The 18,723-nt window shown below is 46.3% G+C and overlaps 1 protein-coding gene across 10 annotated transcripts in view; it reads right to left on the bottom strand.

Annotated features, from left to right (window-relative positions):
* ST3GAL3 (ST3 beta-galactoside alpha-2,3-sialyltransferase 3) overlaps positions 1 to 18,723 on the bottom strand; it is a 187,325-nt gene that overhangs the window by 6,472 nt on the left and 162,130 nt on the right. For 9 of the 10 annotated variants that reach the window (XM_041483427.1, XM_041483429.1, XM_041483430.1 and 6 more), the window contains one exon: positions 10,014 to 10,160. In XM_041483427.1, coding sequence (XP_041339361.1) covers positions 10,014 to 10,160 — 147 coding nt within the window. Of the gene's footprint in view, positions 1 to 10,013; positions 10,161 to 14,788; positions 14,917 to 18,723 lie in introns of those variants that run through there. The other variant, XM_041483431.1, reaches the window with a different exon arrangement.

The following is an 18,723-nucleotide window of genomic DNA, read 5'->3' as shown; positions in this document are numbered from 1 at the left end:
TGGTTTTCAGCACCCAGGCTGATCCATACCCCAGGCACTGCCACTAATTCCTTTTTACAAGCAGACAGTCACATGAAAGGCCATTCAGCCTCCCACCTGATCCATGGACCTTAGTGATGTCCACATCAGTACTCTCTGATGTTTTGTGGTTAATGTAAGCCCACAGAGGAAGAGGTTCCCTCATGAGAACACGCTTTCATCCCTCCCAAAGAGCACTACCAGGGCACTCCATGCACTGCTGCTCCCCCATCGCCCGACAGCAGCACGGGCAGGAGGGATGAGGCATGTCTTCAACACCAGCTCCAGTTACTGATTACAGGAGAGGGACTCACTCATCCCACTGACAGACCAAGCTGATCAGATGAAGGAAACTGCATTCCAGCACTAGCAGCGGCAGTGGGGACAAGAGCCAGAGCACTTTTCTCAAAACTGACAGGAAAGCAGGCACCTCAGTCCCATTGCTCTGACAGGAAAAGGCAAAAAAATACACCCTAAACCCCAGAAGGTTTCAGGGTGCATACACTTCAAATAGCACCACGGGTATGCACCTTAAATAGCACACAATGCCAGCACAAAACTCCATCTCTTTTCTTGTCAATCTGCACCTCAAAGACAGTGATGGAGCAGTTTGGAATATTCACTGTCACCTCCACCTTCCTGTCCCTGCACATCACCACCACAGCTGCAATCTGGCAGACTGGCTCTGCCCTCTCTCTCCTCTGCTGCTTGCATCCAATGCAGCTTCCACTTGTGGAATCAAGCAGGCTGCTTGCCTGAGGCCATGGTTGGAGCAATGAACTTTGAGAGTTCCAACAGGAACATCCCAGGAGGCTCCAGACCCCTTCTTGTTCTCCAGGGATCAGGCTAGGATTTCCTGTGCTTTGGGTCTGTCTCTGAGTAGAGGACGTTTGCTTTTTCCAGTGGAGAGCAAAGCAGAGGGAGCAGAGTTACTCTGCCAGCACTGTTATGGCTGTTTATCCCAGGGAGGTGGCAGTGGCTCTGAGTGCTTGGTCACAGTTATTAGATGAAAATTTATCATCAGTTAAAGCCACCTTTCAGGGTTATGCAAATGCAGTGGCCCCAAACCACCTATCCTTTTTATCTTGACAATTCCACAAAGAAGCACAAAACATCATCTGTCACTTCAAGGAAAGCCAAGTAGAATATTTTAAGCCTAAGCAAATGTTTCTGAGACAAACCCAGGAGGAAGGTAAGCTCCCTGTCTGTAATCAATTGCAACTGGGGAATGCCTCAGCTTCAGACCATGTTAGTCTTATCAAGCATGCTGCAATTTAAATACAGGAACACTAAATTAGAGAGAATGAGTCAATGAGGAATGCATTCAAGTAAAACAGCAAGTTGTAGAGAAGGAGTTTTCTCAGTTCTGTTACATCCTCTGTATTTCTGCATGTCAGCAGCTCTTCTTCCCAAAAACCTGCACAGAAACCTGAGCAGAGCAAGAGGTTCTACTTCACTGGCAACAGTCAGTTTCCAGTCTCCACCAGTGCTAATTTATCTTTGTCTTTAACCTTCACTGCCTTGTCTCTAGAGCTGCTTAATTTTCATCATCAGACTGCCCCACTCTGTTTGAAACCACTTGGGATTCACATGTACTGAAACAAAAGGGATGGCTGGCACCCTCATCTTCTTGTCTTTAGGGGATTTACTCACAGCTCCTTTATGGCCATTCTTACATCAACTTTAAATTTCAAACAATTGTTTTCGCTCCTGCTAACTTTTAATACACTCACAGAGAGAGAAACTGTATCTCTTTTCAGTCTTCATTTTACCAAGTTAAACAAGCAACACCTTTCTTCTACCAAAACAAGCTGTTCATTTACACCATGAAAACTGGGAAATTTCACTGAATTATAGTAGCTCCCTCTGCCCCTATTTACTCCAGATTTACTTCTCATGAGCTAGGAAAGAAGGCTCACCAGTGCCTCATGCAGAGGCAATTCCCTCACTTAACAAGAAGTCCTTTCCTCTAGTCTTTCCAGAGTTGTATTTGTCTTTTTTTTCCCCTCAGTAACAGTCAGCCTGAATTATTCTGTGATTTATTTGTACCTATCTAAGCACTTTCCTCCTCTGCCATTGCCAAATAATGCTATCCCAGATTAGAGTCAAAATGTCTGTTATTGCTCCAAATAGCATGACCTTCCATTCATAGTCTTAGGTTTCATGCCACCCAATTCACTCCTGTTCTCAAGGTGCTCATGGCCTTCCTGGATGGTATTTTGATCCTCCCTTGTATTGACCACACCTGGTTTTGTCTCATCACAAATTCCACTTGCACACCATTGCCTTCTGTGCCAAAAATCATTACAGCAAACACTAAACATGACCTCCTGCAGAGGAACTCCCAGCTGTCCATTCAGGGCTGCTTTTTGTGCTCTCTCTTAGAGAGACTATTCATGTACAGGTGTTGCACCAAAGCCTGGCCTCTGAAGCTTAACTAACAATAATATTTCACAAGGCACGGGATTGCACGCTTACCTGAACTTCTGACAGGCAGGACCGCTACACTTCCTCTGTCCCAAGAATGATTTTCTTTTTAACCAAATAAAGATATTAAATTAGTTTTTGTAACCTGCCTTTGGTAAATCCATGCTGTGTTTGCTTTCAGGATTTAAATATTCTTTCATTTAAACTCTGCTCTGAAGTTCTGAACAGTACCTCTGAGGTTGGTTTAAGAGTTCTGAATTTGACAGGATTATTTTCCTATTTTAAAAAAAAGAAGAAGGGAAAAAGGGGTATTATATCCACTACAAGCTAATCCTGTGGAACTTGATAGATTTATTGTGGACATTTTCCTCTGGACTTGCAGCTTAATTGGCTCAAAGTGGAAGAGAGATCCCTTGGGCTCTCACACCTACTGCATTAGCTTCAACAGCTTTTGCCTTTCAGTGCTGACCCAGTAATTTTTGTTTTCTGTGAGCTTCTCACCGTAAGCGACCCTTTCCCTCACATTCATCACATCATCCTGATAGAGGCAATATATATATTCATGTGGTTCCTACATTAATCCTTCTGCTTCCTTCACCTCCCTGGATGTCAGTCCTGATAATTCTTTCCTTGATTCCTTATTAATTGTTTGTCAGCGACACTGTTCAGTATTTGCTAATTTTCCTTTGCAACATCTAACTGAACTTGACTTTTGCCAGTTTCTACTTTATCTCTGTCCCTTCCAGCCATCAGGAGTGAAGTCTCTGATGCTCTTCCTCACTCCTCTATTACTTCTAACACCACTGTGAAGCAGCTCTTTATGAAGTTATATTCACAGCCTTTTTCTGCCAGTTTTCCCCTTGCTGCAAATATGAATCACAGATAATTATTGTACTGTCACAAACAAGACTTCAAGTCTACAATGAGTCCATGAACTCTTCAGTGAATGTGCTTTTAGTAGCCCATTCTCCAAGGCTGGACCTAAATCCAGAGAGGTCAGAGTCTGCATGCATGTCCCAATTCCACTGAGCACCCCAGCACCACTGCTGAGTCTATATACAGCCTTGCTTATCAAGCTCCCTCCTTTTGGGAGCAAAATCTGAGTTATATCATACCTTCTGTTGACTTTCCATTTAATTTAACCATGAAGGCACTTGATCAAAGGCTATTTGCTAAAATGTCTCACTGCAAGGTCTTCATACATGCTAAAAACAGCAGTGGAAGGCCCACAGCTCTTCTCGTGCCTTCCCAGCTGGTGAGAAGAGCTGTGCCAGCCACTGTGTCTGGGAATACCTGACACAGATATTCTTCTCCTTTTGACAATCCTACTGTATGTCCATGACAGTGCCATTTCTGGGGGCACCCAGCACCCCACAGTGTTCAATGCTGGGGTCAGCAGCTGGGCTCTAACTCACCTCTGTAGATCTTTTACTGCCTTCTCCTACAGAGAACTTGTCCAAACCCCAATTCTGTTTCTGTCCGTTCTACAGCCATACTTTCCTTGCTGTTCTTAGTGCACAGTGATACCCTGAGTGTCACAGTACTTCTGTCCTTCTGAACAACGCAATACCTGTGCTCTGGTCAGGGCTGCTATTCCAACAATCTTTTCCAGATTTATGTTCTATAGACACACAGTCCTTATGCACAGGACAGCATGTGAGGCCTTTGCTCAGCCCCAACGCTGTCAAACAGGTGGCTTTTAAACAAAGACAAAAATGTATAAACTTCATCAGTCATCACTGCCGGCCCCAAGAAAAAGCACTGCCCTTTCAGAGGTGCCCCTGCCCCAGCCCCTAACCTCCCCCTCAAACGCTGACCTCCATTTCAGTCTGCACCACTCCTTGTACTGCAATCACAATTCATCAGCCAGGCTCCAATAGCCGTGTTTTCACTCTATAAATCACCACGCCAGACATCTGCCCGGCTTTCAAAGGAGTTTTGTTCTTCTTGTTGGCTACCACAAACTTTAAGGTACTTGGAAGCCTGAAGCAGCCCTACCACCCCCTCCCAAGCAACTTGTGTTGATTTAAAATGCAAAAGGCGGCTTCACAGAGAGAGCCCAGATGATGATAAAGCACTATTGTTTGTGCCTTTATGGTACAAGACTCCAAACTCCATGTTTGCGGATTATTCTGAGAGGTAGCTGCTGTCGGGGAGAGACAGAGACAAAGCTGTGTGTCACTGCATGCTACAGGCCACCTCCCCTGGCCCTTGTGACAACCCTTACACAGGCTGAATGAGAAGTGTTACAAGATGGTGTCCTCAGCATCCCACAAAGACCTGCTGGGGAAGGGGCCAGTGATCAGAAAGAAGCCATCAAAGGCTGCCCCACCACCTCCCCCTCAGGTCAGGCAATGAGTCACTGAGGTGCTGGGCACAGCTGTGTCAAAGGAGTTGACACCTCCAATAGCTGTGCTGGTGCTTGACCTGCTTCCCCAGTAAAAAGGAGACCTGCCAGCAGCTCCACTCTGGGACACAAACACTGCAGGCAGGCTCTGCACGAGCAAGGGTGGCTTTTAACCATGAATTGCCCTTTTTGCCACTCATAAGTGTGTGAGGCAGTCTGCAGCCAGCTGCTGAGAAGACAGCCCAGGATGCTCCCTGTAACACCTGAGGTAACTCCTTGCTCACATTCTTGCTCCTGCAAGAAATGCCCGGGGATAGAAGCTCACCTCTGGATCATGAGGCTTGGGAAGACTGTGCTGGGGCAGAGCACATGGAGGAGGGATGCTGGGAGCCTGTCTTGTGCTTCGTTCCCATGATTTAGCACAGCCCCCTGCTCTCTCAGTTTCATAAACTCCTTATGGATCTGTTTTTACTATTCTAAACAGTCACTTTCCCATCCTTAAATAATTTCTATTTCACTCTATTTTAAAATTACTCCTTTTCCTCACCACCATTTCCACGTTTCCTTCGCTATGTTCCCAGTGGGTCTGACACTTCTACATTAATAGAAGACAGTGACCTGTGATAAAAATACATTTTTATGGAGTGCTTGGACAGGAAGCACTACAGGACCTGAGCAAGACATAAAAATACAATAAAGTATATGAAAATCCAGCTCCGATAAATTCATTGCCATGAAAACAGAAACAAGTGAGCAGACACCTTGGCAAAGACTCAATTTTTTGCACAGCATTCATGGAAGCAGGCAAGGGACAAAAGCTGTTGCAAAGTTATTTGGAATAGGGAAAATAGTAACTGAACAGAGATGACACACTTGGCCATTCTGCATTTTGCAAGTTAAAACAAAGAGATGAGCGCTGAAAAATCACCTGTGAGGGTTTATACAACAGCACTGCGTCTGTTGGGCAGCGGAGTCCCAGTAACAGATCAGAGAACAAAGCTTGTCTTGACACCACCCAGAAATCTGCTGAAGTGCAGGCCAGGAGTCTGCGCCCCAGCCATGATGGGGAGCAGCTGAGAGACAGAAGAACTGACCTTGAGGCACAGTTTCAAAGGCATTGATCTTCCAGCTCACACCTGAAACTGAAAGCACCACCCCAGTGCTTCCAGCTCTCCAGAGCACCCTGAGGAACAGAAAAGGGTCTCCTCACCAGCTCTGCCTGGACAAACCCTGGCCAGAGTATGAGGTACCACTGAGCTACCCAGGAGAGAAGGCAAAGAAGCTATCCAGTACTAAATTAGAGAAATTAACCCTGAAAGCATTCCCAAGCACAGGAAAATCCATACATGCTTGCAGCCATACTACTGAACGGAGTCCCAGGACCATACACTTCTCCTTGACCATTAACAGTGATCAAGATCCAGTGCATCTCCCTCCTTGCAGAGCCTTTTCTTCTGGGGCAGGAAATGCCTGCCCAGCCCTCAGGAGTAGGGATCCTGGAAGACTCAGTGCAGGCAGCTGGCTTCTGTGGTAGCACGAGCAGCACAATCTTGGACCTTGAGAGCTTTTACTCCTGTGGGGAATGCACAGGCTGAGCTAAACTATGGACTGGGTATGCCTGATTCTCCTTTTGGAAATTCAGCTGCCAGTGCCACAGAGCAACAGGAAAAATCAGATTCATTTCCACAGAGATTTTATCACCTCAGTCTTGGCATGGGAGAGGCATCTCCACCCAGCCATGAGCAAGTGAGTGCATTTTGCTGGCTTTTTTTATATAATCAGAACAAATTCCTTGGAGATGACTCACAGGGTTTCAAGGGTGTCCAGAGAGATGTCAAGCAGCCTCAAGTGTAAATCAGTGACACACCTTGCTGAGAGGACTCCTGCTCACCAGCAAGCCCATTTGCCCTGCAGATACCAGGCAAGGGAAGGGGCTAGAGGGAAATTACCCAACAATCCAAACATACATGTGTGGCATCTCCAGGCCCAGGACACTGCTGGTGTTTACATTTCCTCTGTAAAGACAGTGATGTTTTCAGGGTGGAGCTGGAGTACTTCCCTGCAGCTGCTCTCTAGGCTTAAACACTGAAGATTTTCAGACATTCAGGCTGGAGGAGCTTGGCAGTCACTGAGGAGATTTGAACTTCAGAAACAGAGGTTCTGCCCCACCAAAGCCTGGTCAAACTGCAGGGGTTCCTGCCTGGGATGTTCATGGTGGTGGAACAGCTGTATCCCATTGCAGCTGTTTCAGTGCTGTGATGATGCTGTGTTAAGCAAACCTGTTCCATTCTCCTGCCCAGGAATGAACACTCCAGCCTCCAGGGGTCTGCAGGCCAGAGGACAAAGATGATACTTGCATAATGTCAAGGTATAGCCTGCTTCAGTGGCTCCTTTAGAGGCTGAAATAGGAAGAACTAGGCCTGGACACAATCCCAGAGGTCCAAAGTAATACTGAGAAAAATTCTGTGGATGCTCTTGGACCTTTGGGTGTTAGAGCACATGGAACAAACAAATCCTTGGTGGAACTTGGCTCTGGGTCAGTCTTCTTTCACTAATACCATGGGCAAGGTTTGGCACAAGGTGCCAGTGCAGGCCAGCCTCCCCCTCTGCAAGCTACATGCAGGTCTACCACCGAGCAGGTGCTTCCAGCCTGGAGTGGGGCAAATCTCTATTTCTGCATTCTTTGAAGGCAACTGCAGAAGACACAACCCAGCTATTATGCCCTTCACCTTTCAACTTCACCCTCAGATGACTAACAATTACCTGCTACCATTAATATTAAATAGGAGAGAAAGAAATGTGATCCTCTCTTTGCTCTTCACATTCCACAATATCACAAACAATTTGTCATATTGGGAGGGGCAGAGGCAGGAGGAGCATTAATTATTGATACTTGGGAACAGATGGCTTTTCTTGTACCAGGGCAGTGAAATGTAAGAGGAGCCCGTGGGTGAGGATGTGAGGATTGGATGGACAGACACATATCAGGTAACCAGCCTTCAAGTGGAACAGGAACCTTCCTCCTAGAACCAGCTTCACAGGGCTGCAGAGCTCCCAACAACAGCCCCAGCTGCAGAAAGAAATCCACTGACATCTGAATTACTGGGGCTTCACCAGAACCTTTCAACGCTCCCTCACCTCTGCACAGGACATGATGACTGATGGCTTCCAGACAGCAGAGGCCTGGCAAATCAGGCACCAGCTGCTCCCTCTAGGAGACTTCACTGGTTGCATTTCACACGTTCATCCTCATCTAACTGTTCTGTGCCATGCAACGTCTGCTCCTGAGACCACATACAATGTGCAAGAGTGACCTCCTCCAGCCTTCCAGTGGCCTTGGATCCCATTTGGGGTGCTGGCCTCCAAAATCAGAGGTCCAAGTGATGTGGACCTGCAACTTCAACCAACTCTTTGCCAAATTTTCCCATTGATTCGTCTAAGGAGGAAGAAAAAGAAGATTTGATTCTTGTTAGCTCCAGTGGTGTCCTTGAGGACAGAGACACATACCAGGCTGTAAAACAAGCCTGTCAAGGACACCTGCTGTGGGTGTCCCCATGTCTAAAAGCTGACCATGGGACTGACATGCTTATGGGACAGGAGGAACAACTGGGCAAGACTTATTCTCCACCAAAGGCAGCTGATTCACCAGACTGAAAACAGTGACACCAAAAGTTTTCCTGAAACTGTCCTGAAGAGTCTCCGTACTCACTGCTGGATTCAGGCATCTGTAGCCATTTTCACTCTGGCCTAGCCATCTCTTTGTTGGAATACTAAGGGACCAGCTGTACTGCCTCAGACCTGGGCCTGGGGAGCCCAGGGTCCTGTCTCTGGCAACAGTTATAAACAGATGGTGATACCTCCTCTACTACTGCAAAAGTTATTTTCCTTAGCTGTTTTCCATTCAGGGATTTCATAAGTCAGACATCACCTCAATTCAATTTACTTCTTTGGACATACCCCTTAAATCGGCACTAATTTTCCCAGCAAGGACTAATTAAATCCATGGTTGCACCATTGAGTTAAGCAGACTCTCTTGCCACCTCCACAGGCCCAGAAGGTACCTCAGCACCACAAGATCAAATCCCTTGGTGTATTGAGGACCTCCTCACAGCCTTTTCCTAAACTCTGTTCCCTTAGCCTCTGCTGAGAGCTTCATGCTTCAAAGTCTTATTACTCTGATAATTAGACACACTCTTCTCATTTCTCAAGCTGACTAATCATTGATTTATAATTCCTCTCAGTCTGCCTAGGGTCATGCAGCCTGCAGCCTGTGAGAGTACTGAGACACGTACAGTCTTGTGATTTGGAAAAGCACAACTTCCCAGCTTCCCTCCTGGTCTGAATCAGTGGTGAAGTCCTTGAGGTGAGCAAATGCCAGGTGCCAGGAGACAGCTACTGTCCATGAACAATACAACTTTCCTCACTGTGGAGTAGGATAGAGCAAGTTTCCCTACCCAGTGAAGAGGGAGAAGCAATCTTAGGAAGACCTGGGTCACGTCTGTGCTGGGAAAGAAGGAGCTCTCCCATAAAAGCAGCAAACTTTCCCACTATAGAAGCTTTGACCAGTGTCCAAGTTTGCTCTAGTTTGGTACAGGAAATGAATAGACCTGAAGTTATCGCATTATACCAACATGAGAGCTTTTGTTCCTCCAAAAATGCTGTTTGTCTCACTGTGATAGTAGAAGAAAATGTGTTTAATGTGGACCTGTCTTTACAGAGCAGTCTCCACAGAGCCCAGTGGTGTTCACACCAGCGAGGTGCTGCTGAACAGTCAGCTGAGAGCTCAGGTACTCAGGCTGATCTCACCACCCCCATGCTTCCAGGGCCTGAGGAGGGGATCAACTCGTAAAATAAGCCTATGGATTAGAGAGCAATCCAATGGATCACAAAGCAGGAGAGGGTGCATCTTTTCAACCCCAGAGCAGAATTGCTCCCTTTCACACTCCTTGAGCTAACATTTATGTGAATCGTTTCCCTGCCACTCAAAGAAGAAATTATATTATATACACATTCCAGAGAACTTTTCCCAGCAGTAATAACCATTTTTAACATACACTGAGCTTGGGAGAATGTTTAGAATTTTACAAGCAAATGCATGAGCGGAGCTGTGTTTTGATCCACACAGGACAGCTGTAAGTTGACATCACAATCCCAGTCAGGCTCTGGAGTCAAGGTAGCTGGTGGGCTTGGGAGGAGGATGTGCTTGGCAGGAGCTCCCTACCTCTTTGATGGCAGACATCTTGATGTTCTCATAGTAGTGCAGCGGTGCATTGGGTGAGCTCATGTCATAGCCAAAGCCAGCTACCGCCACCTCATCACAGTTGTGCAGCGCCATGGTTATTGCTACGCTTCCCAAGGTGGGGATGTTCTGAGAGGAGAGAAAGCAGGGATGGAAGTCATTAGCAGGTTGCCATTTTTATAATCAAAAATTTCCTCTTATTGTCTCTGCTCACGGGGGCACTGCTGATAGTAAGCAGAAAATCAGGAATGTGGTATTTGGCCATATTCAACCTGCCAGCTTGCAGGGTTGATAGCCTTCCAGCTTGTAAAGTAATTAGTGCAAATGGTCAGACTCCCCTTCCACAGCTTTGCTGTCCAGAGAACAGGGCAGCAGACGAGCTGGAGGATGAATCACAGTGGATACATTAGCTTTCTGAAATTAAAACAGATGTAGACAGTGCATTACTGGCTTCCAGCTAGGCTAAGGAAAAATACTTATCCCAAACAGATCACCATACAGGAGCAAAATTGAGGAACAGCACAAACACCTTAATTCACTGATGGCAAATGCAGTTTAAGGTTGTTAAACACCTCTGGGAGGTGGAGAGGATACCAGTCAGTATGTTCCAAGACCCTTTCCTTTTCTCAGGGGCACCTTGACAGTGAAGGGGAACTCTGGCCTGTGCCATTCCCTCCAAACCACACACTGGGAAAACAAGGAGCAGTGGGAAGCCAGTCAGAGATGGGTGGTAGCATCCAGGGCACGCCAGAACTGTCCTTTCCCATCTGCTGACCTGCACTTTGCACTGATGTCCAGCCTTAGCCCTTCCCATTTCACTGGGCTCTGGCACCGTGACAGCAGTGCTGCACAGCTAGAACTCCTCCTGTGTGCTCTGCTGGGACAGCAAAGGGTTTCCAGTGTAAAATCCTAGCTCACTGACTTTTCTAGCTCCCCTTTAGCCAGATAAATCCAGAGGCAACTTTGGCCCAGGGGCTAGGGAGAGGCTGAGAAATCCACCTACATCTTCATTTGTAGAGTGTCCAACGCTGGCCGTATTTGAAATACCACAAATTCAGAGGACATGCTCAGACAGTCACCAAGGGTGACAGCTCTTAGCTGAGATGTAGAAACCAACTGCACTCTTATATTTTTTATGTACCATGGTTCACCCTGAACTGGTGAGCAATGCTACTGCATGTTCAAAAAGGTTGGGAACAATGTTTTGAGTTTCTGCTTCTAGTTCAAAGGAACTGTTTTTTGTCGGTACATGACCTTGCTCACTTCTGATTGCCTGAGCAGTCTGAAGGAAAATGTTTTCCAAGCAAAGAATGCCACCCATATCCCAGCTGAGATGTGCAGAGCTGGGAGCACAACTCGTGTGCTATGTAGAGCTCCACTACAGTGCACTGGAATTACTCTAATCTGAAAACAAACAGGCAAAAACTGCTTATGGCTAAATCAATGAGACATTAGGTTCAAACATTTGCAGCACAACAGTAATAGAGCACACCTGAAATGTGCTCTGTAAGACCTTCCTACATCCCCCTGTTCCAGTTTTAAATGTCGGAAAAAGCAGCAGAGTAACTTTGTTCTCCGATAATTTCAATTGATACTCACAAAAACAATATTGGTTTTATCCTAGTTACTTCAGTTAACTGTTAATTCACTGGCAGCCAAAAAATATCAAGTAGGGGTTTCAAAAAAATGGAAAAAGTTTATTAGGCAAGGATAAGAACATTGTCCCAAATTTCAAAATATCCAAGAACATCCTGTCTTTCCAGACATGACAGTTTTAATTCTGATTTCTCAGCTTTATGTTTTGCATAGAAGATGACATTTGTATGTCGCTGGGATTGCATCAGCTGGTAAGCGGACGTGCCACAAAACCCTTTCCCCCAGCAGAGCTGTAGCTACAGTGTCCAAAACACAGTGAGTAAATGGTTACATCCTTGAGACTGTGTCCTCATCGGGAGCACCGCGGTGTTCACACCACCCACACTTGCACTGCGCCCATTCCCACGGCACTGCTCAAGGGATACACGGGGTCTCTGCCTGGAGGGAATTTCACTGGCCAATTTAACATTTAAGAGCTAACTTTCTAATGTGAGTCTTGCAAACCACAGAGAATTAATCACATTACCCAACATTACTGGAGGACTGCCAAACTTTCTTTCAGGCATACTCTGTTCGGAGAATAACAGTAGACAGAAATTGAAAGTGAACTTTCGTTTGGTCGCCAAATATCTGTCTGACTTTATTCCTTCTACAAGACATCCAATGATATTTATGGAAAAATACGAGGTAATTTTCTCCTCTGCTTCTGTTCTTAGTAGCTCCTGACATGCCACTATCTTAGTACCACCTGCTCTGCTCTCAAAAATGATTAAAATACCAAGACTACCTACCTTCCCAACCTCTCGTAGTAGATGTATCTGATTTGGCCTCTATAACTACCAGAAATTCACAGGATGTCCTTAGCAAATAGTTTTGCATTACCCTAAAAATCACATCTGGAAACTGATGATCTGATGACAGTTTCTTAATTATGCCTAATTGATGTTAGCACCCTCCAACACTGTGGTAGCTATAGCTTAATATGTGTCCCCCTTGAAGGCAGAATTCTGCAGCCTTCAGTGGTGAGATGCAGCCTCAATCCCACTGCTGCAGTCAGAATCCTGGGGGCTAGAGAGGTGCCTCTTGAAAATATTGTCAAAATGATCACCTCTGCTATTCACTGAGGCCAGTAACTATTAGGGCAGCACAGGGGTGCTTGCAAAACCCACCCATAGTAAATGGTGTGGATAACAGCATCTGCCTAAGAGAAGAACATGGTGCAAAGTGTGTGTGCACCTACACGTGCCCAGATCACATACACGTAACTGGCCACTTGCTCCAAAGTGCTTATCTTCTTTAAAAAAAGAGCAACCATCAGAGGGATTAAACAGTAACTGAGGAATTAGACAGTCTTGAAGAAATGGAGCTGCCTTGAACAAAACTATAAAAAAGTACAATTGTTGATTAGCTAAGTGTCATTACTTTAGTGTCATTACTTTAATCTTGATTTGGTTTAAGCTACAGAAACTGGGCTCTTTTCTCCTGTAGCAGCCTGCTGAGATTCTGCTACTCCTGCCACCTGTTGAAAATGAAGCACTGCCTCATGTCCAGCTTGTGGCATGGGAAAGACAACACCATGTAGGATCTAGGCACTTTTCCCAGGCTGTGCTGCAGAGAATGCAGCAAAACAGCACTCTCAGGTCCAAGGGAAAGGGCTCTCCCCTCCTTTCCTCCTAGCAAAGAAGTGGCAAATAAGAGGAGACACATTATTAGAGAGGAAGTGGCTATAACTACTCCCTGGCTGCATCTACAGAGCTTCCAAGCTCTCCTGATTGTACACATTAAATTCATTAGCTGCTAACCTCTAATCTGGATCTAATGGACCATATACAACCTACGGGGCAAGCTGGGGGACAAGTGACTCCAAAAGAAGTTAAGCATCATGGACATGGCTGTGCCAAATCTGGCTTGCAATGCCCCGCACAATGTGTCAGTGCTATCTCACCATACACACCCTTGTGCCGTGCCCCAAAGACATACCAAAGCAACCACCACACCTCCTGCATTGAGTTATGAAAAACAACCGAGCAGGCCTCTTGTTATTTGAGGCTTTTGCTAAGACAGAACCCCCCGAATTCTACCATCTTGCCTCAGGAATAATAATCTAGTGTTAGACCAGTTCAAAGCCTGTCTTCCTGCTCATGGCCTTCTGTGTGCTTGGGTGTTCCTGTATCACTAAGCAGTGCTGCTTTCAACCAAATGGTTGAAGAGCTACAGCCCCACAGCAGCCAGTGCTGAGGCAGGAGCCTCTTGGGATGCCTCCCAGCCACACAGAGACTGCCCAGTGCAGGTTAGACCTGGAAAGGCCCAACACAACCACTGCTGCAGATGTGGCCATGATGAGCCTCTGACCTGTACTGGTGCCCAGCAAGCAGTGTGAGCTGGGAATGGCAAAGCCCAAAATCATTGGCAGCCCTCTCCCCTTGTCAATTCTCTGCCACAGGCATGGCATGCCCTCTCCAGTAAACAACTACAAGGGCAACCGGGTAACGTGTCCAGAACTGAAAGTCCACATTTTCAAGCCTGGCCTGCTTGTCTAACATATGGAAACATATGGAAAATGTAATATCCGACATAACGCTCCCCAGAGATCAGCCCTTTTGAGAGAGCACAGCAGAATGACAGATGAGCCAGGGATGACACTAAAAGGCCACGTGACAAACAGAAGCAAAAAACACAGCAGTGGTGAGAGGCACATCACCACAGCGGTGCTGGGCAAAGCCTGCCGGAGCCTCTGGAGCATGGCTCCTTCCAGGGGTTCCTGTCCTCCATGGGTAAGGTGAGCACACGCATGGTGGATCTTGGTGAGAGAAGTGTAAAGGCAGGAGAGGCAAAGATTTCTGGTCTTGTGCTGTGTCAGGAACCACAGCAAGCTCTGTGCAGGGCAAACACAGCCAGTTTGCTCCTCAGGTCAGGGGACCAGAAATGCCTTTAGCAGTACAGACACAGGACAGGTTCTCCTAACTGCTCCTACACAGTTCTCTGCTGCAAGCAGGACGACAAAAAGGCTTCACCTCAAGACATGGATGTTTCATCTTCCATTCTGCCCCCTGAAGAGGCTTTAAAGACTGACTTCTACTCACATAAGGAAATAAGTCAGTCAGCAGAAATGAACACTGGAACTCCTCTGGACTCTGTTGAGGCTGACCATTACCTCGTGGGCTTGTGCTGAAGATCCAGTGCTGGTGACTGAACCAGGGCTGGAACTGCTCTTTGCTTGGTGCATGTGAAAAGCTCTTGCTGCTTTTCATTCCATGCCCGGGTCATTCCTGTGTCACTGCCTGCTGGACTGGAAGGAAATGACTGCTGTAAATCTGTTTTTAGAAATATTTGACTCCCTTAATATGTTAAATGAATTCCAGTTATTTATGGGATTTTACTTAGTTCAGGGTAAGACTTATTGGATTGTTCAGACTATTCCAATTGTTATCTTTTTCAATAAAAGGGTAAGTGTTACTGAAGAATAAACTCCCTATAAACAATAATGCACCTGGACATTCAAATTGGTTTGACTCTATATTAAATAATTTGAGGAAAAAATCCAAAAATTTGCTTACTTGGGAAAAATTCTTACCTTAGTTTTATCAGTTACAGACCTGATCACCTAATAGCAAAGAAGTTTTTAAAACAAAAGAAATCCAGAACAAAACTATAATAGTAATCTCAACATACATGAGCTATCAATTTTGTTTCCTTATGTTTGCATTGGAGCAAACACAAACCTACCCTTTGTTTCCTTTAGCTGAAAAGGTGGAAATATGGCATAGAAAACAATTTAGTATCATTCATTGTGGGCAGGTGAGTGCCTGGCATTCTGTGGAGTGGTCCCAGTCACAGGAGCTTACAATGCACACTGCTGCTCCTAGAGCCACCTCCACCAATGCACAGAAACAGCTGCAATATGGGCTTCAAAAACCACAGCAGAGCATCTCAGTGCCCCTCCTCCAGCTTCCCTGGCTATCCCTGGCTCTGAGTGGGACAGAGCCTGCAGGACTGGCTGTCTGCAGCTGAGCAAAGGGAAGGGCCAGCAGCTGGTGGCTGGAGACAGGACAGCCCAGCAGGCTCCCTTCTGCCACTTCCCTGATGACTTCCTCAAGACCCAAGCCCAGTCCAAGTATTTTTGACCACATCTAACCTGATGCAGCACAAGCTCTGATGCACTATTTGCCATAGAGCAGGTTCCTGTGCAGTGCAGGGAGTATTTCCAAAGCACCTAAGGACTTAACAGAAGGCAAGCAAAGGCATGACTTTACTACATTCTACCTGCTCTCTGATAAGAACATACACACTTACCCCATGCTAAATGGGAGTTCATGGTCTACTCTTCACTGAGAAGCAAGCATCCCTTGGCATCTCTCATGAGCAGAAGCAGGTGGCAGGGCTTGTACCAAGAAGAGGCTGGTATGCATTTACCTGCTCCCCAGCACCAGTTTGTTTGAGCATCCCTTCCCCAGCAGCTCATGGGCTGGTCCCACTGCAGTGGCAATGGGTGGAACAGCCCAGCCCATGAAGCAGATGAGCTGCCTTGCAAACTCAAAGCTTTAAAGCGACACTAAGTCTCTACATTTAACTGACTGCAGCTGCAGTGGCCCTTACGTGTCCCTCTACCTGCCTTAGAAGATGACATCAGGGTGCAAAAAAGGGAGAAACACATAACTGGAAAGGATTAAGTGGAACACTGTTCCCCACCTCTCTTTTACTCTACAAAGACCCAACAGGCTCCAAGACACCGCCTTCACAAAGTCACAGTCCAGTAAAAACAGCCCAGGAGACAAAGTTTGCTGATACCTGGGCAACTCATGAGCAAAAACATCATGATGATGAAACAAGGGAGCTGAAAATTGCCTAAGGAGCAAAGGATCCCTGCTGGCACCTCCAGAAAGGATGCCTGCCCACAGGAAAAACCATCTAAGAGCTACGAGAATCCTTGGCCAGGACATGCTAACACTCCAGCATCAGAGGTTAATCCCTGAGATGTCAGCACTCTGCAGAGGTGCTAATCCATGGCTGGGTGCCTGAATCAGCCTGGTAACACCTCCTGCACATGGCTCCTCCTTCACCAGCTTCGTGCTGAAGCTGGGTGAAGTCCAAAGAAGGATGCTTTATTTTTTTAGTTTATAGATTCAACCATTTCCAGTACATGAACAAACAAAAGGCTTCCAGAGTTGGGTTAAATCATAAGCAGATCCATGGATGCACAGCACCAGCACAGAGAGAGAAACAAACATTGCAGTCTGCACTGGAGTCCTCAGACTTCTGAAAATTTATGTCACATGAAGTATTCCCCTTTCTGCCTCACATCAGGCTCAGGGCTCCCAGAGGAGCCAGAAGGACACTGCTCCCATGGCTCTGAGGGCTCCTGACTGGACAGGACAATTCACTACACAGCCAAAGGCACCACAGCAGTGACCACCCCTAGGGGTGTCTGTGCACCCAGCAGTGACACCTCTGAGCTGATGCTCGTGCTTGTCCCCCAGTAAACTGCCTGCAGTCTAAGGGGTGCTATTGCAAGCTTGAACCACCAGCTGCAATACCAGTGATGTCTGGTTTCAAGCCCCAAAGATCTGTATTAACAGAACTTCCACCTGAACAAAAATCACATTTGGCTAGAGAGAAAGCCAACCCTACACTCACACCTTAACAGAATTCTTTAATCAGAAAGAGGATCTTTACTAGATTTTTTTTTTTTTTTTTTTTTTTTTTGGTGCTAAACCATCTTCAGGCATTAACAATTATTTTCCCCCAGATATTGCTAGGAGCCCAAAGTTTGTTCTTTATTATCAGCTTATCCCAAGAAAGAGAAGTCCACATACAGTATGGAACAGCTCTCCTACTCTTAAGATTTCAGTAGGACTAAAGAAAACTTCTAAAAAGCTTTAGCAGTCCCAGAGAGAAGACACTATTCATTGTGGGTGTGAGTTTTGCTCCTTGCTGAGGCTTTTGGCTACCACTGTCATGAGTGCAGTCAAAAGGCACATCTGAGTTGTACCCTATTACTATACTCCAAGATCATCTGGCCCAAATTATATTATCAAAGCAGAGGATGTTACTACATTCACTCTATATTGAATCCTGGGAAAAACGCTTTGAGATCAGCCCCAAACTATTTTACTAGCTCTGCTCAGCCTTGCTGGAAAAGCCCCCAAATTACAAAGTTAATTGGCAGCACATTGTTACCATATGTGGTGTGCAAGAGAAGCACTGAAGTTTATTTAGGTATCAAAACCAAAGGAGAGTGGAATATTACTGCTCTTTATGAGGATTTTGTGTTGGCCTTGATTAGGAAGGCATCCCCAGCCTTGATCCTCCAGTGTGCAGCCTGCCCAACCAGCACAGCACTCTGCAGCACGGGGGCACTCACCTGCCTCCAGCCCCATCTCCCAGGAGAAACTCTGGGTACACTGCTTGCTGTGCTTTTGCTCACTAGTCCTCAGCATTTCCTTTTCCATGTTCATATGCTTCATCTTGAATAAAGTTTTCCAGGTTATCTCTCACTGATAAAGCACAACCCCAAACCCAACCAGGCATGCAGCTGCTGGGTCACACAGATGTGGAACAATCCTCCTTGCTGCCCCACTTGTCTGCCTGGATCACCCACAAATCTCCAGTGAGAGCTGGATCCTTGGTCTACAGGCTCTGATTTCTACTCCTCCCATTTAAAATCTGAGCAAAACGTGTAGCAAATTTGTATCACCAGGGCCTTACTCAGACTCTTCCTCTTTACCCTGACAGCAACAGCTCCTGTTGGAACCTTTGCACTTACAGAGGCGCAAACTTCGCAGTGGTGCAGCAGAATTCACTAAAGTGTGAAGCTCCAGCAGGTCCATGACAGCAGTCCATAGCTGATGTTTGCAGTAAAATTGTAGCCACAGGCCAGAAACTCTCTCTCTGTTTTTAAACTCTGGCAGAACCCCTGTATCAGTGTCCTTGCACAGACCGCCCGGGCTATACTGACATCTCAGCCCCACACAGGCACCTGCAGAGCTCCTGCTGTCCCATCTGGAGGAATAAACTACAATTCACACAGTCTACTAGGGGTCACAGGCAAACACTGCTTGCCTTAAAGAACAATAAACTATTTTTAAATGCTCAAATA

This window comes from Pyrgilauda ruficollis, unplaced genomic scaffold (genome assembly GCF_017590135.1).
Source record: "Pyrgilauda ruficollis isolate IOZ18807 unplaced genomic scaffold, ASM1759013v1 scaffold6, whole genome shotgun sequence".
In the NCBI taxonomy this organism is placed as follows: Eukaryota; Metazoa; Chordata; class Aves; order Passeriformes; family Passeridae; genus Pyrgilauda; species Pyrgilauda ruficollis.
The sequence above is the reverse complement of the archived record's forward strand: the minus strand, read 5'-3'. Positions and strand labels throughout refer to the sequence as shown.